Source organism: Castanea sativa, chromosome 2 (genome assembly GCF_040712315.1).
Source record: "Castanea sativa cultivar Marrone di Chiusa Pesio chromosome 2, ASM4071231v1".
Classification (NCBI taxonomy): domain Eukaryota; kingdom Viridiplantae; phylum Streptophyta; class Magnoliopsida; order Fagales; family Fagaceae; genus Castanea; species Castanea sativa.
The window spans coordinates 45,560,195-45,576,141 of record NC_134014.1 but is presented as its reverse complement, the minus strand read 5'-3'; the positions used below and the strand labels follow the sequence as shown (position 1 = coordinate 45,576,141).

The window sequence follows — 15,947 nt, the reverse complement described above, 5'->3', positions numbered from 1 at the left end:
ACCTTAAATAGTTACTGGTTACTTGTCCACTTAAGAATGCTTTTAAAACATTCGAATCCTAATCACTCTTCTTTTGGGCTAACTTACATAGTTACTCCCATAATGACAAGTAAAAAAAAGAAAGTGTTAAATGTAAGTAACAAGTAAAAACTCACCTTTCCCAGACTTGCCTACAATGGAAGCAACAAGAACAACCTATATCACAGATAAAAGGTGATTTAGAAGCACTATCACAAACAATTCAACAAGTAAAGAAATCAAAAAATTCCTAAAAAGCATGTGGCAAAAATGAATTAAAAAGCAGCCAAGCTTGGAATTAAATTTTTCTGTAACTCATTGCCTCACATTATCCACATCCACATCCACCACATTGCAGGTATTGCTTCTTTTTCAAGATTCACCAATTTTGCGTTTTTTAACCCTTATGTAATGTTTGGGCGCGGGGGGAGGAGGCTGTGGGGCATCATCCTTAGGCTCATCATCGTGCTGCAAAGACATTAGATGCATACAATCAATATTCGGTGTAATGATAAGAATAAAGTGAACCACAAGATATATCATTACATTGTTGGTAATGTTATCATACCATAGAGCCGCCTTTGTGTCCTATTTTGTGTCCACCAGTCCCACAAGTGGGTGCTCTTCTAGTACGTTGTGGTCTACCTCGTGGGGGTGAGGGCTGCTGAGGGGGATGCTCGTCCGGTACATCAGTGTCAATCCCAACCGGAGGCCCTAAAGGGTCGGATGAGGAAGAGGTAGGTGGGTAATGATGCTCTGTATAGCTAGGAGTGGGGATCATTGTCATGGGCAAAGTGGGTGCATTGGAGCTGGTGGGTGGGTATGAGGGTGTCTCAGGGTGCGTAGGAGGGGTCATATGAAAATCAAAACCAAGATCAAAACTAGGCTGCGAAGGAGGGGTGGGTGAAGGGACCTCGAGTTGAGGAGATGCATCTGGGATGGGTGGAGGAACCTCAGGTGGAGGAGATGCGTGTGGGATGGGTGCAGGTACCTCGGGACTAGTTACAACCCGAGGGGTTGTTGCACGCCGACCACGGCCCCTACCTGCACTTGTGCTTGGGCTTGCTGTAGCAGGCCGACCACGGCCCCTAGCTGCACTTGTGCTTAGGCTTGCAGTAGCACCTTGACCACGGGTCGATGTACTTCGGGGTGCTGGGTTTGTGCTTGGGGTTGCAATAGCTGTTGACTCAGTCTCATGCCCATTGTTTGCCTGCCCATTTGCTGCAAGACCACCACCAAGCCCAGCCACATTATTTAGGACACGTCGGACATGGTTGTGTGCTCGGCTGCCTACAGGAAGCATCTCCAACAGTGCTAAATGACTTTCAATCTAAAACGGAGAAAGAACCAGTACAATCAGATTTAATCTACTCAAATACTCAACAAAGAACAAAAAGTGTTATTAGAATACTATATGTAATAGAAAGTCTTTTTAATTGGAGGTCAGTCAGATCAAACCAGATTTGCTGAAAAAAGAAATCAATTGATTCTACGTTCCTACATGTACTGAAGAAAAAACAAAGTAGGCAATAAAATCTAATTTAACACATTACCGTTATATCTAATTTAGCGCTGTTGCGGTCGACATACTTTCGAGTGACCGAACGGTACCAGCGGTAATAATCATGATTGCGAGGCATCTCACCAATCGAGGAGGTGCATGGCAAACTCGTTGTTGTCTCGTATCCCATGTAAGGATATACGGTCCATGCTCCTCCCTCCAATTCTTTTCCACCTTCCCACGTAAGTCTATTCTATGCGATCTATCATCGTACACAACATGGTCGGGCCGCTCTTGCGCCAACCCAAGCTGTCGAAGGACACGATGCGGGTGGTGTGTCTCTACTATGCAAAAACACACCGGTGGCACCCTTGCCGTCCACGTATCCCTCCTGCGACGCGAAGTCAGGAAGGTGGCCGAAGTCTGCCTCATATGGCTGCCATATAATCTACAGTAGAAACAAAATACAATTATCATAGCATCTTAAAATGTGAAACAAAGGAGAATACATAGATAAAGGGAAAAACAAAAATTAAAATAGAAGATATGTTAAAGCAATGATTTCAACATATTCTTAAGGAAAATTAACATAACGTCTACAGAAATTTTGTATACTATTACCTGGTCCGGCTGCATTCTAACTAATTGCTCACGATAATGGATCAACGCCGTGCCGGATGGCCTACTCTTCGGGCTTGGCACCCGCACCCACCTACAGTTACGATCGAATAACATAAGATATTACCACTTAGTTACTAAGAATAGTACATTGCATAACACACACTAAGTATCAGGAAAATACTTACTTAAATGCAAGTGGAGCTTTTGGCCATGGGCCATAATCGCATCCAGGTGGAGGCTCTATCCTCGGGCACAAGAATGGCAACCTCGCCCATGCCCAATACTGAACCAATTGCAACGCCCCACCAATCTGCGATGCCTCTTTATCACTTGCCCGGCACAACTCCCTATACAACCATGCCAGGCAACCACTACCCCAACTATACTTTGGCGGATCATGAAGGTTCCGCAGGAACTCCAAGAACATCAGATGCACCCTATCTCCCGACTTGTCCATGAAAATCTTATCCCCTAGTAGCGCTAAAATATAGCACCGGGCATACTGATGTACTTGCTCCTCCGTTGCATCATGAGGCAGTGGCTCTGCAATGCGCTCAACAAGGCGACTAATGAGAATTCTTTGCCCCACCAAAGTTTTGTTGTCATTCTCCGGAACGCCAAAACCAAGCAACTCCACGCACAGTTGCCTCCAATTCCCATCCACCACAGTAGTCGGCCCAACCAAGACCTCACCGTCTATAGGAAGTCCAAAAATGACCTCCACATCTTCTAGGGTGATTGACATCTCACCATGTGGAAGATGGAACGTATGAGTCTCCGGCCGCCATCGCTCAACTAGGGCCGATATTAGGCAATGATCTATCTCTCTGGAAGGGACCCTAAACAATCCTTCTAACCCCACCAACTTGATAATATCAATCACCCGATTATCTTGCATCGTTATCTTTGCCATCTCCTTAGCGCGACCACGGCATGTAAGTGAGCCCGAGTCCTGTAAAATGGATAAAAATTATAGCGGTCGTTAGAATTAGATATACAACTTTCAAAGAACTTGCTAAAAGTCAAAGACAACGTAAAAATTAAAGCAGTTGTTAAAACTAGATATTTCACCTCGCCATTCCAAATGTCCTCTGATCGATGATTTCGTTGTCGCGTCAACAATGAAGGATCTTCTGGACCAGGGCGCACAATCTCTGGCTCCTCATCGATCCCAGGCTCCATACTGCAAAGAGTGCAACAATATTCCACAGAATTAAGTCTTCATAAATAACTCTAAGGTAACATTATTTGATGCCTCCTACAATAATTAAAAAGATACTAAGATGCTTCAAGTGATTGAATTCTAATGGTAATAAGTTATTTGAAGAAGGTGTCCAAAGAATGATAATTAGGTGGAAAATTTTGATCTTAAGCAGAGAAGCTTGTCTAGTGCCGACCAAAAACCACTTTCTATCCCCTGAAACATTTTTAATAAAAGGCATTCCAAGTAAAATAGTATTTTAACAGTATGTAAATATTGTCAGTTCATGACCCATTTTCCAAACAAATCAGACCACCATCAAATTCTACATAATAAGCTTCTCATACTTACTAAGGGAAATGGGGACGGTAGGAGGACAGATGGTCATAAGGTGCACATGTAGTGTATATCACTCAGTCTAGTTACTAAAGGGAAAGAGAAACAAAACACTAACCAGAAATTCTCAGGACAGGTCAAAGTGATGCTAATGAGTGAATCTATCTACTAATAGACATGGCAAAACAAATTTCCAGACTGACAAGAAATTTTTTTTTAGGTAAGCAATAAATCTGCTTACTACTTATATCAACCTACTTGGGTAGTAATGTGGAGTGAGACCACATGGTGCGTAGTGAAACTGCTTCATATCAAATAAAGCTTGACATTAAAGTGATTTGTCCAAGTGAATCTTTAAGCCATGATTATTTGATGGCTGAAACTAAAGTTTCAAAGAACAATTTAATGTCAATCGAGTTTGAAAAATGGTAGCCTTTACTGGGATCTAATTCTAAACTGGTCTAAACCAACACATACTGCATAAATGTGAACAAATTTGGCAGTTGAACTGACAAATCTAACCAATTTTTTACATTTACTTTTTCATTAGCTAATGAACTAGTTCTGTCCTCAAACCAATGACCTACATAGCAAGTATGAATATTGCTACTACACTTCCCTGCAAAATAAGATACTCAAAAACCCAAAATTTATCTCACTAAGGTATTTCTTTTAAGGATATAGAATCTTCAACCAAAAACTACAAACAATGACTTCAAAAAAATTGCGGGGCCTCTTAAAACTAGACCTAATTTCTCACACCTATTAATTCAAATATAAATCCGATCAAGATTGGTAGGAAGACTAAATTGTGACTGTCCCTTATGACAAGGTTATGACAGGGTTATTAATAAGAAATAAATTATTAGTGGAAAAATGTTAATAGCTTTAAATAAAGGGATGTTCACATTGTGATCGATGTAAATTAGCAGCAGATCTAACCCAATTGTAGTCAGAATTAAAAATAATATTACATGGTTTAGGGTGTTTAGCTGTGTAGTAATTGTATATTTCATTATGTTTTTCAGACATCTTATTGCTGCTATTTTGTATTTGGTTGGCATCTACTGAATTTATTTTTGGCATATGACCAATGCCATTAAATCTCTATACAGTAGGAGAATAGAACTTGTGATTTAGGATATCAAAGCATCTCTAAGTTCCAAGTTTGATTTTAATTTATAAAATAAAAAATTTGAAACTGATGCAACATAATATAGAGAAGAACAAAACAGTAATGAATTGGTCCAGATGCAAGAGATCTTCACCTTACCATCTAATTGAATCAATACTGGTTATTTCACTTTAAAAATTAAATTATCTTAAGTTTAACAAATTTCAAGACTATAAGCAAGTAAGCAACCAAAATTCATCTTCATTATTATTTTCAGTAATATTAAGAACGGCCTTGTCAAAGCACATAATGTACATATGCCAACCAAAAAAGCATAATCTACATATTGAGGATGGTCATAGTCATCAAAACCAAAGATGGAAACAAGGGCATCATAGACATTGAAACATTAAGACAGTGAAATAAATTAGAATGAAAAAAGCTCTGAACAGTAACTATCATGTCAATCTAACTTGCCAGGCAAATGGCAAGCTATCCATAGAGTCTCTATAAACTACAGCATTATTATGGCATGATTTAAGGATGTATCAATTAACCCACTCACATGCCAGTACAAAATTTAAATGTTCAATTCTATTTCACATTAACTACTATGATCCCGCCAATGAGCTCTAGCTCAATTGGCACCTCCTTCCCTTGTAAGTGCTAGGTGGAGGGTTCAAGACCCTCGTAACTTAACAAAAAAAAAAAAAAAAGACTCCTGATCCCAAAATATCTTTTTGCTTATATGAAGTCCATAAGTAGAGAAAAAAAAAATCTTATTAAAAGTCCTGTAAGACACAGCTTATACATATAACTAAATCTCCATCAATACCTTTTCAGATTTCAGTATCCTTGTGCAATAGATATAATCATTATGTCCATTACCAAATGATTTATTGTGTTTTCAAATCGTCTTATATTTGTGTTTAGTCAAATATGCTCAACTTCTCCTTATTAATGATTAAGGCGGGAAAATTAGGCCTTGAAGTGGAAGATTCCAGGTAATGCATTTCTACGCCCCATTTTGCATATTGCAAATGGTCGTATGTCAACCTAAAGATAAAAGAATATATTATGAACTCAGAATGTAGCAAACAATTAAGAAAAAATTTTCCTTTTCTTTTTTACTAGAAAAATGACTCAAAACAGTCAGTACCATTCATTCACACTAGAAAGCATATCAATATAACTTTCAAAATTTTAACTACACACAAACTGATAGTTAAAATTAATGAAACCATCTGGACCAACTTCATAGATACACCCAATTAGTTTCAAAGCTTGTAAGAGACAATTTCACAAACAGCTTCCATGCAATAAAAATCAACATTTGAACTAACTTAAAACAGACACCTACTACCAAACCCATACAAATTCTTGCATTTTATGTCCAAATAAAGCAGTAACACAGATGACAACCCATAAGCATAGAAGAAGACTAGCAAATGGAACCAACAAGAACTAAAGGAGAGGGGAAAAATAATGTTACTTGCTGCAAGAAGTTGAAGTTGGGTTGCTGGCTGGCAACGATGGTTTTGGATAGGTGGATACCATGATACAGCCTTGGCCAGTAATGATACCAACCCCAAAGAAATTTATAGAACGGGAAGCAAAAAAGGAAAAAGGTAAAAAGATTAGGAGGATCTTACCTCTTCATCAATAAGTATCAAGCTCAGCATTGGCCTCTTAAAACTAGACCTAATTTCTCACACCTATGATGTTCACAAACCCATTACCCACATTAATTGCCCCCCACAAATTTTCACAACCCAGAATTGGTACCAAAGATCAAAGAAAAGATGGAGCAAAGAAAAGAAAGATGAAAGGAAATGGAGAGAAGGGAGAGAGGCTTACCGGCGGTGTTACGGCGGACCGGCGGTCGGTGTAGCAGCGGTCGGTGTAGCAGCAGCTGAGAAGCGAGAGAGAGAGGGTTCTGAAAGAGGAGAAAGAGCGTTTCAAAGTGACAGATTCAGAGAGAGCGTTTGAGAGACTGAGAGTTGAGAGATTGAGAGTACTGAGAGTTGAGAGACTGAGAGTTGAGAGACTGAGAGTTGAGAGATTGAGAGATTGAGAGTACTGAGAGTTGAGAGACTGAGAGTTGAGAGACTGAGAGTTGAGAGATTGAGAGTACTGAGAGTTGAGAGATTGAGAGTGTTTCAGTTACGCGTTTGAAAGGTAAAGTGGGGGAAAATTGTGTGGATTTCGAGTCTTATAAACTCGATTTCTACGTGGCTAAATTCCGTCAAACCCAATAACTCGAGTTTTAAAATCTTGATTTTTAATTCATATTTCGAGTCTTATAAACTCGATTTCTACGTGGCTAAATTCCTCCAGGTGGAAACTTTGTCCACGTAATCGAAGAACAAACACGACAACTCGAGTTTTAAAAACTCGAGTTTTAATTAAATCTCGAGTTTCTAAAACTCGAGTTGTTAGTTTCCCACATACTTTCCAAACCCAGCCAACTAACGAAATCATTTGCACAGTAACGTTATTTGGAAAGGATGTTCTTGAGGAGGCCTGGGAATATTGGGGATGTTTCTATGTATGTTCCTGGTTTTCAGATTCCTAAACCTGTTGATTTCTCCCATTCATTGGGTGATCGTTATAGAAAAAACTTGATATTGGTTTACTAATTGTGAGACCTCAGTTATTGAAACATTGGATAATTTTGTTGTTTATAGGAGGTTCAACCTTAGCTGATCTTCAGCGGGCTATGGAAGATTACTTGCCTGTTCTTTTAGGACTCATTAAAGATGGTAAAGCATGTATTAGTGCCACTATGATTTGAATGTTTTAATTGTTTTGGATAATTCATAATAGTGGCGCTTATCTGTTATTTGCAGGAAGCCATCTACAATACAAGGTACAATTTGTATAGGTAAATCAGGAGGATGACACAGAGGTAGGAGTATAGGACTAATCTATCAATTTTCAAATTTCTGTTCTGCCTTTCATTTCTAGTTGTCATTACATCCCTCCTCCGTTCAATGGAATTGATGTTTTAATATGGATCAATACTTTTGCAGGAAACAGGCATGTCTAATGCTTGGTATGAGGTGTTGTCAGTTTTGCACTTGATGGCAATGCTATCATTATCATAGGCCAACTTATTACTTCTCCCAAGAACATCTGCTGATGTTTACTGCAAAACTTTATGCTTGAGTTATTATGACCTCTAATTTTGTTATTATTGTGAAATTTACATTGGCTATCATGTATAAACTTATAAGAGAGAAACATCTGGTTCCAAATTTATAATAGAATTATTTTGGGACATTTTTTTATTATTATATATGTAAAGATTTCTCTTTGTTCAACATTTCCGAAGAGTAATATCAAAATTTTGAACGTATTTTTATTCCTAATAGTCTTCAATGGTTTAGGGAAATTTTGTTTCATCTGGTAAGAAAATACTATACCAATTAAATTTCTCCTTGTGTGATGGTTGGTCTTTCAAGCTTGGTGGCTGCTTATTCATTTTAATTTGTTTCTCTTCCTTGCCATAGATTTGTGGTAACTATAGTTGGTGTCAAGGGTCCCTCTGTTTTTTTTTTTCTTTAGTTTTTATTTTTGTTTACCGAACCCTTGGATCTCATTTTGTTTCAATTTTGATCTGTCTGATGACTAAGTTTTTTTGTTAAGTATAAAGCTTGCTGATTTTGCTTGGGTTTTAAAATTGGGATATTGGCTATGGCCGAATGTGCACTGATTGAACTGAAAGTGACCTGCTTGTAGTTGATGTGTGTATAGGTCTCTTGGTTTTGGCATTAACAGAGACTAAGTTCCAAATTTCAGAACATTGGCTGATTTGAATGCCTAATGTGAGTTTGGTAATCATCAGGATCATAGTTGCAATTTGAATGAGCTTTCATATGTAATTGTTTCTTATTAGGATACCCCTTTGCTTATATGGACAATAATGATAGAGATGAGTAACCACACATTTAATGGCTTTGAGTTATCAATTCTTGAGCTAAAATATTTATTTTTGTTGTAATAGTATTAGTATTCTTCTAGATTTTGTGGTGTTTGTATCCCTTCCTTTGTAGACTTTGTTAATAATTTGAATTTTAGCTTGTAATTATTTAGAGGGAGTCTATGTATGTTGCTTTTATATAGATTTTCTTGTTACTAATACAGTTTGTATCACTTGTCAAATAATAAGTTTACTAATATAGTGTGCTGCTAACTTGAGTTTGTATGATCTCATGCTTGAAGGTGACTACTGATCTATTCCTAGCTCTACAAAATCCAGAGAAATGTCTTTACCCCTTTTGGAACATTGGTTGAAGACATCCAGTGGAGAGCATCACACTTCAAAAAAGTTTTTAGTTTTACAAATTCTTTATGTAATCAAGCAACTCAAGTAATAGCAAAGGAATCTCTCAAGAGAAATTCTAAGGGAATTTGGATGGAGGAATGCCCCCCTTCCTTCTTAATTCTGTATAGATAGACAAATATATGGTAGACTAGGAAGATATTGTATATGCTCTAGAACATGTCTTGTATGCTAGAGATTTGATATTGTTTCAAAAGCCTTCTAGTCGGAGGTGTCTTATATTGTACTGAGCAAGTTTGCTCCTAGTGTATAGTTTGCTTTGTTTTGAAAAAAATTTCTGCCGTTTAACCTCAAAAAAAAAAAAAAAAAAAAAATGTTTGTATCACATGTCAAATAATAAGGCTTACAAAAGGTGCTCTTATCATCTCTTCTTGTGGTCTAGTTTTGTGTTTGCAAGAATTGGATTATTTGAGGAATCCTCTTAGTATTGATCAGATCCATCTTTGCATGACTGCTTATTTACAGTTGAACTCAAATCTCTACTACTCAAGCTAAATTTCTGTGAAATTAGTCTTTTTAAGTGGTTTTCTTATAAATTCTTTGCCATATATACTGTATAAGGAAGTGTTGCAAGTGGAGCACATAGGATGGTGCACATAGTCGAGCCATTTTTCTAGCTTAGGATGCTGTTTTTCTAATTTAGAATCATGTTTTGTAATCTTTGACATAAGTTGTGGACAAATGCTCTCATGGTTATTTATATACCAATTGGTTTGGTAACGGTGTACTAGTGTTTTGAGTATACTTTGTACATTTGAATATATGGAATTAGGATACATTTCAGGTTCATAGCTTGTTTTGAAGCAAAAGATCATAAAAAGAAAAATTCTCCAAATGCAAATCATGAATGGAAACAACATACGTTTTTATTTTTTATTTTTTTGAGATATGACTGAAATTCATTCGGCGGCAAAGAAACAAGACAAAACCAACCAACACGGTAGATTCGAAGCAAGGAAAAACAAAAGGACCCGCACCAATCTAGACCACAACTAGACTCAATTACAAAGAAACCTCGAGCTTACAAAAGTTACTACCAAAAATTTCGCTTGTTAAATTCATAAGAACCTCTAATCACTTCTACAAAAGTTGCAAAAGAAATTCAACATGAGACCATTCAAGGTTCACATTTTCAACAAAGAAAGCAATCTACAAATCAGATACATATGGTACTTCCTACTAAGGGTTACAAATGCTTGCTCAACTTTTGGGAAGTTTCTCCATCTTCTCCTGCAAGATCTCTTTTATACTTAACACTTAGGCTTTGCCACCATATGCACCCTAGTTGTTAGTTTAATACAAGTATGATCTTGTTTTCTTTGCTTCACTGACCACAAAACCCAAGGCCTGTAACACAAAACAAGAAATCACAGTACATATCAATTGCTATGAATTTATAGTCACAATACATGGCAGTAATATCTTTCCAAAAGCAATAAACAAGTAGGACTAATTGAGTTCTGCACCAGCTTTAAGGAAATAAAATCTTTGTTCAATTTCTCATATTTTAGGAGGCACAACTACTTTTTCTCACCAATAGAATTATAGAAAGACCATTAGAAGTCACTTGTCACTGATCAAATTCTCTCCTAAGTCAAATATAGTTGCTCAATTTGGCTTTTTAACTTTTTAGTTTTTACCTCCAAAATCTATTGCTTCAATTAAATCAACATCACAACTATTAAAAGCAAAAACACAACCTTTGAACAGATTGACCAAGACATGTGCACAAAGTAAGATTCATAGATTGGCTAAGGCATGAGTTCCTCTAAATTGTTGTAAATTGATAAACGCAACAGGGAGCACCAATTGGACCAAAACAAGAAATCAAGGAAAGAAAAAAAAAATTGCATATGGCGTTAAATTCAACAGAGAACTTACATTAGGCATTCAAATCAGTCATGCCTTCCAAAAATAGTTTTTTGAACTTTTATATGAAATTTGATCAGCATATAACTTAAAAATAAAAGCTTTTGTCAATGTTTTGAAATTTGGAATTTATTCTTAGTAATTTTTTCAACTGCAGGGCACTTTCCATTCAATCACAGCACGTTCGGTCATACCCAAAAACCCCAGTTTTCAAACCCAAGAAAAATTATCAAGCTTTACACTCCTTAATAAAACCCAGTTATGAAACAAAACAAGACAAAGGGTTTCAAGTAAAAAATAAAAAAAGAAATTAGAGAGAGAAATTGAAAATGAGAGAGGCCCATACCCAACTACAGTTACCAGTGATCTGTAGCAAGGAAGGGGAAAAAAAATTCAATTATAGAAAGGGATATCAAAATTTTACCTTATCTAATAAACAGAGGTGGGTGACTGAAATGCACAGCCGGTTGTTGGAGCATCATCGTTGGGTGATGGCAGATCGGAGGTGGTGTGGGTGCAGGGAGAAGACCGTCGCTGGGTTTTGATGAGAGGGAGAGAGAAACAGAGATGAGAGGGATCAGAGAGAAGAACATCCCTGGGTTTTGGGATATTATGTGGGTTATAATCGTGTGGAACAAGGTGTATTAAATTTAAAGTTTTTGTGTGACGTGGCGCTTTATTATTGGTGGCGTAAAGAAGCTCTTTTACGCCACCTCCGGACAGAATGTATTCTCTAATTGAGATATATATCTCAAGTCATACTTTTTGTTACCTTTTTAATCAATATATCATATTAGAAGATGCTTAAAAAAGGAAAACAATTCTCATATCTTCACAATTGGTGGCTTTTCTCAAAAAATTACTTTTTGCTGGGATTGAGATCGGGAATTATGTTCATATGACTTGGACATTTTGTGTTTCTGTGAAATGTTATGAGATATGAAATGTGCTTCCATAGCAGCTTTCTAACTACATTGTGTTTGGATAGGCACATTTAAGGAAAATATTCTCTTTGTCAAAGTTTCAAAAACTCCCAACCTGAAGGTCATTGTGCAAAACCTATTTAGTCATAAGGGTTTGCAGCCGGAGTTTGAAATTCAAAGTGAAGAAAATGCAATCGACCAATTGCAGCTGTTCGTGGAAAAAATTAGACCTGATCCTATATTGTTGATCCTGGATGATGTCTGGCAGGAATCCCTTCCTGAAAAGTTTGAGTTTAATATTCCAAATTACAAGATTATCGTTACTTCAAGAACTGCTTTTCCAAGATTTGAAAAATTTTAGATATAACTTCAAACCGCTAAATAAGAAAGATGCAATGACTCTGTTTTGTCACTCAGCAGACCTGCAAGATGAGAGCTCTAACATTCCAGAAAAAGTTATCAAAAAGGTAATTTTTCAATCTATGATATACATATGTGTGCGCACGCATGCATGAAATATGCTAATTTTATTTGTACTTTTATCTTTTGGGTAAGGTATGAATACGTGACTAAAGATATATATTCTTTGTTTTTTTTTGTTTTTTGGGATGGGTGCATAATACCAAACATACTTGTCAAAATGATGTTTCCATACTTACACTCACACATGCATTTAATTCTGCTTATTTTGTTTCTAAGAACCCAACTGTCTCCAATACTTACTAAAAGAAGGGAAAAAATTTTGCCATTAAAACCATGCTTTCATATTTCCGGACAATTAGTGTGGTTTAGATAATTAAAAACTTGGCCAATATAACCCTCGTGTCCTCCAAATAATAATTATGTTAAGTTGGTTCCTTGAATTGCAGATAGTAAGAGGCTGTGGGGGGTTCCCATTGGCCCTTAAAGTGATTGGTAGCTCACTGCGTGGGCGGTGTGCAGAGGAATGGCACAGTAGACTATTGAAATGGCCTGTTAGTCAATTTTTTCGCAATTCTGAGATTGGGCTAGTTGATCAACTACAAAAAGGCCTAGAATTTCCAAATGACAAGTTCTTCATCAAAGACTGTTTCATGGACCTCGGTTTATTTCCTGAAGACCAAAGGATCTATGCTGCTGCCCTCATTGATATGTGGGCAGAATTATATGAACTAGATGAAGATGGTATCCAGGCCATTGCCAATCTGCAAGAACTCACCACTCTGAATCTAGCTAGTCTTGTGTTGGCAAGGTATGCTGGATTTTTATTTCTATAATATTATTGTCTTGCACTGTGATTTCTTCATGTGATTACTACTATTTGCTAGTTGTAATATGTTATAGCTCTTATGATTAACTTCTAATGGCAATTAATATTATGTATTATGGTTTATTCGACAAGTTTGGCCAATTTAGAATTTTTCTTACAATTGAAAAGGTGATTACTACAAAGAGCTATAAAGAAAGAAACTTATACCAACCTAGAGATTCCAACTACTCTACCCATGAAAAGAGGGAGATTTCAACTTTTCTTAGTCTATATCTTTTTGCTGCTTGTCTGGCAGACATTTGATTTCAATAATTGTAAACAAAAAATAGTGTTTATTACCTTTGGTTGTGTCATTTTATTCTTAATTTTGCTGGATAATAATAAAACATATATTTTTCATAAGTGAACTCTGAAAATTTTGAATATGTCCTAAGCTTCTAATTTTTCCCATTCACCAGAAAAGATGCAAGTGAGGTGCACAAATATTACAATGATGACTTTGTCACACAACATGATGTTCTTAGAGAGCTTGCTTTGCATCAGAGCAGCTAGGAGCCAATAGGACAGAGACAAAGACTGATTATGAACATAAGTGAAAACGATCTACCAATGTGGTGGAGAGAACACAAACATCAACTCATTAATGCTCGCTTATTATCTATTTCAACTGGTATGCACATTTTCTCTCTAACAAAGACGCATACACACATACACTATGTAAACAACAAAATATTGATTGCCTGTCACACTGTATACAATTCTTTTTGCAGATGAATTGTTCTCTTGGAGTTGGTGCAACATTCAAGCTCCCAAAGTTGAGGTTTTAGTTCTGAATTTTCAGAAAAAGAATTACACCTTACCTGAGTTTGTGGATAAAATGGATGAACTCAAGGTTTTGATAGTCACTAATTATGGTATCTTTCATGCTGAACTAAGCAATTTTCAACTTTTGGGGTCTCTACACAATCTAAAGAGAATCAAATTAGTGAAAGTTTCAATTTCTTCCCTTTGCAAGACCCTTGTTCTGTTGAAGAGTTTAAAGAAAATATCCTTGTTTATGTGTAATATTGGTAAGGCTTTTGAGAATTGTACTATCCAGGTTTCAAATGTGTTGCCAAATTTGACGGAGATAAACATTGATTGTTGCAATGATCTAGAGGAATTGCCTATTGGGCTATGTGATATTGTCTACCTCAAAAAACTTAGCATCACCAATTGTCATAAGTTGTTTGCATTGCCAGAAAAAATTGGAAAGCTGGTAAATTTAGAAGTGCTAAAGTTTAGGTCTTGTACAGATTTGTCAGAGTTGACAGAGTCAATCAAAAGCCTCGATAAGTTAACCATTCTTGACATATCTGACTGCGTAAGCATTAGCGAGTTACCAAAAGACATTGGTGAGTTGTGTAAATTAAAAGTGCTCAACATGAAAGGGTGCTCGAGATTGTGTAATCTATTTCCAGAATCAATAATGAATCTTAAGCAGTTAAAGCTTGTGGTATGTGACGACAAGATGGCCAAGTTATGGGAGAATGCTAAGGAATCCCTCACCAAGCTTGAAGTAAAGGTGGCTGAAAAAGATATCAACTTAAATTGGCAACCTGACGTGGATGAGATAGCACAAACTTCCCATTAATAGAGAAACTGCCGTAAGTCAACACGCAAAAAATCCAAGAAGTAGAAAAGCATGAGCATAAATCATCAGCGATAGTAACAAAATTGTGAGAAAATTGGTGGCATGAAGGGAAACGACACTAGGTGCAAAGCTGCTTTTTGAGAAATTTCTTTTCTTTAGCCCTTGAAATCTGTGTTTTTGCCATTTTTAGTTTCTTTTTTTCCTTTATAACTTTTAATTTAAAAGACAAAATAAGATTTTGTTTGTTCTAGGATGTCTCTTAGAGATGGTAGTTTTTAATTTTGCAATTATCTTAATTTTTTCATTTTTGGTCAAATTTACTATTTTTCTACCTAATTTCATGATTAGTGTAAATTAGGGTTCTGTGGGTGTTTTACTAGTAGCCTTAGGTTTTATTTTATTTTATTTTATACTATTTAAACATATTATAGCCTTTAATAGTATTTACATCAATCTCCTTAATCTATTATCCAAATTTATCCAAAAAAAAGTATATTTTCTCCCTCAAATCACTATCTCTCTTTTCCATAACTAAAAGAAAGAAAGGAAAAATAAAAACCCTAAGCTACATAGCCACCTACATTTCCAATGCACTTTCTAAGTTTATATCCCCCTTGTCAAGATCATCTGGATCATGGAATTTGGTCTAGAAAAGGGGAATTTGCTTGTCAATGACTAGCTCCAAGAACAGCAATAACCTTCACCATCACACCCACATCCCAAATTTCAAAATCTCCCAAAGTATAAACTTGGACTTCAAAATCTCCCAAGTAGAGTTGTTTTTGTTAATCATCACCAATGGTACCATTACAGGTAGCAAATGATGGTAAAGTAACAACAGCGAACACAACCTAACCACCTAACCCATATGCCGAGCCTAGCCAAAAAATCCAAACCCATAAAGGAGGAGCTCAGCCGTGGAGGTTTGATTTGAAGAGAGAGAGAGAGAGAGAGAGAGAGAGAGAGAGAGAGAGTTGAAAACAAATAAATATATTTTTGGCTTTTGGCGAGAAATATCAAAATAGTTACACTGATGTGAATGTTCTAAGGCATTCATTGTTTAGATTAATAAAAATACAGATGTTTTGTCCTCTCTTTTCTAGTGGATTCTAGACTATCACCTTGCGAATTCAAAAT

The 15,947-nt window shown here is 36.5% G+C and overlaps 1 protein-coding gene, 1 long non-coding RNA gene and 1 pseudogene across 2 annotated transcripts; 1 reads left to right on the top strand and 2 right to left on the bottom strand.

Annotated features, from left to right (window-relative positions):
- LOC142625410 (putative disease resistance protein At5g66900) overlaps positions 1-14,810 on the top strand; it is a 36,689-nt pseudogene extending 21,879 nt beyond the window's left edge.
- Positions 156-1,110, bottom strand: LOC142623369 (uncharacterized). Its single transcript, XR_012842128.1, has 3 exons — positions 587-1,110; positions 346-486; positions 156-195 (listed from the first exon to the last, which is right to left on the bottom strand). It is a non-coding gene; the product is annotated as an uncharacterized LOC142623369 (long non-coding RNA).
- LOC142624221 (serine/threonine-protein phosphatase 7 long form homolog) lies at positions 1,785-3,322 on the bottom strand. Its single transcript, XM_075797759.1, has 4 exons — positions 3,212-3,322; positions 2,326-3,092; positions 2,141-2,231; positions 1,785-1,967 (listed from the first exon to the last, which is right to left on the bottom strand). Exons 1-4 carry the CDS (start codon positions 3,320-3,322, stop codon positions 1,785-1,787), a joined length of 1,152 nt encoding a protein of 383 aa, XP_075653874.1.
- Positions 14,811-15,947: the final 1,137 nt, after the last annotated feature.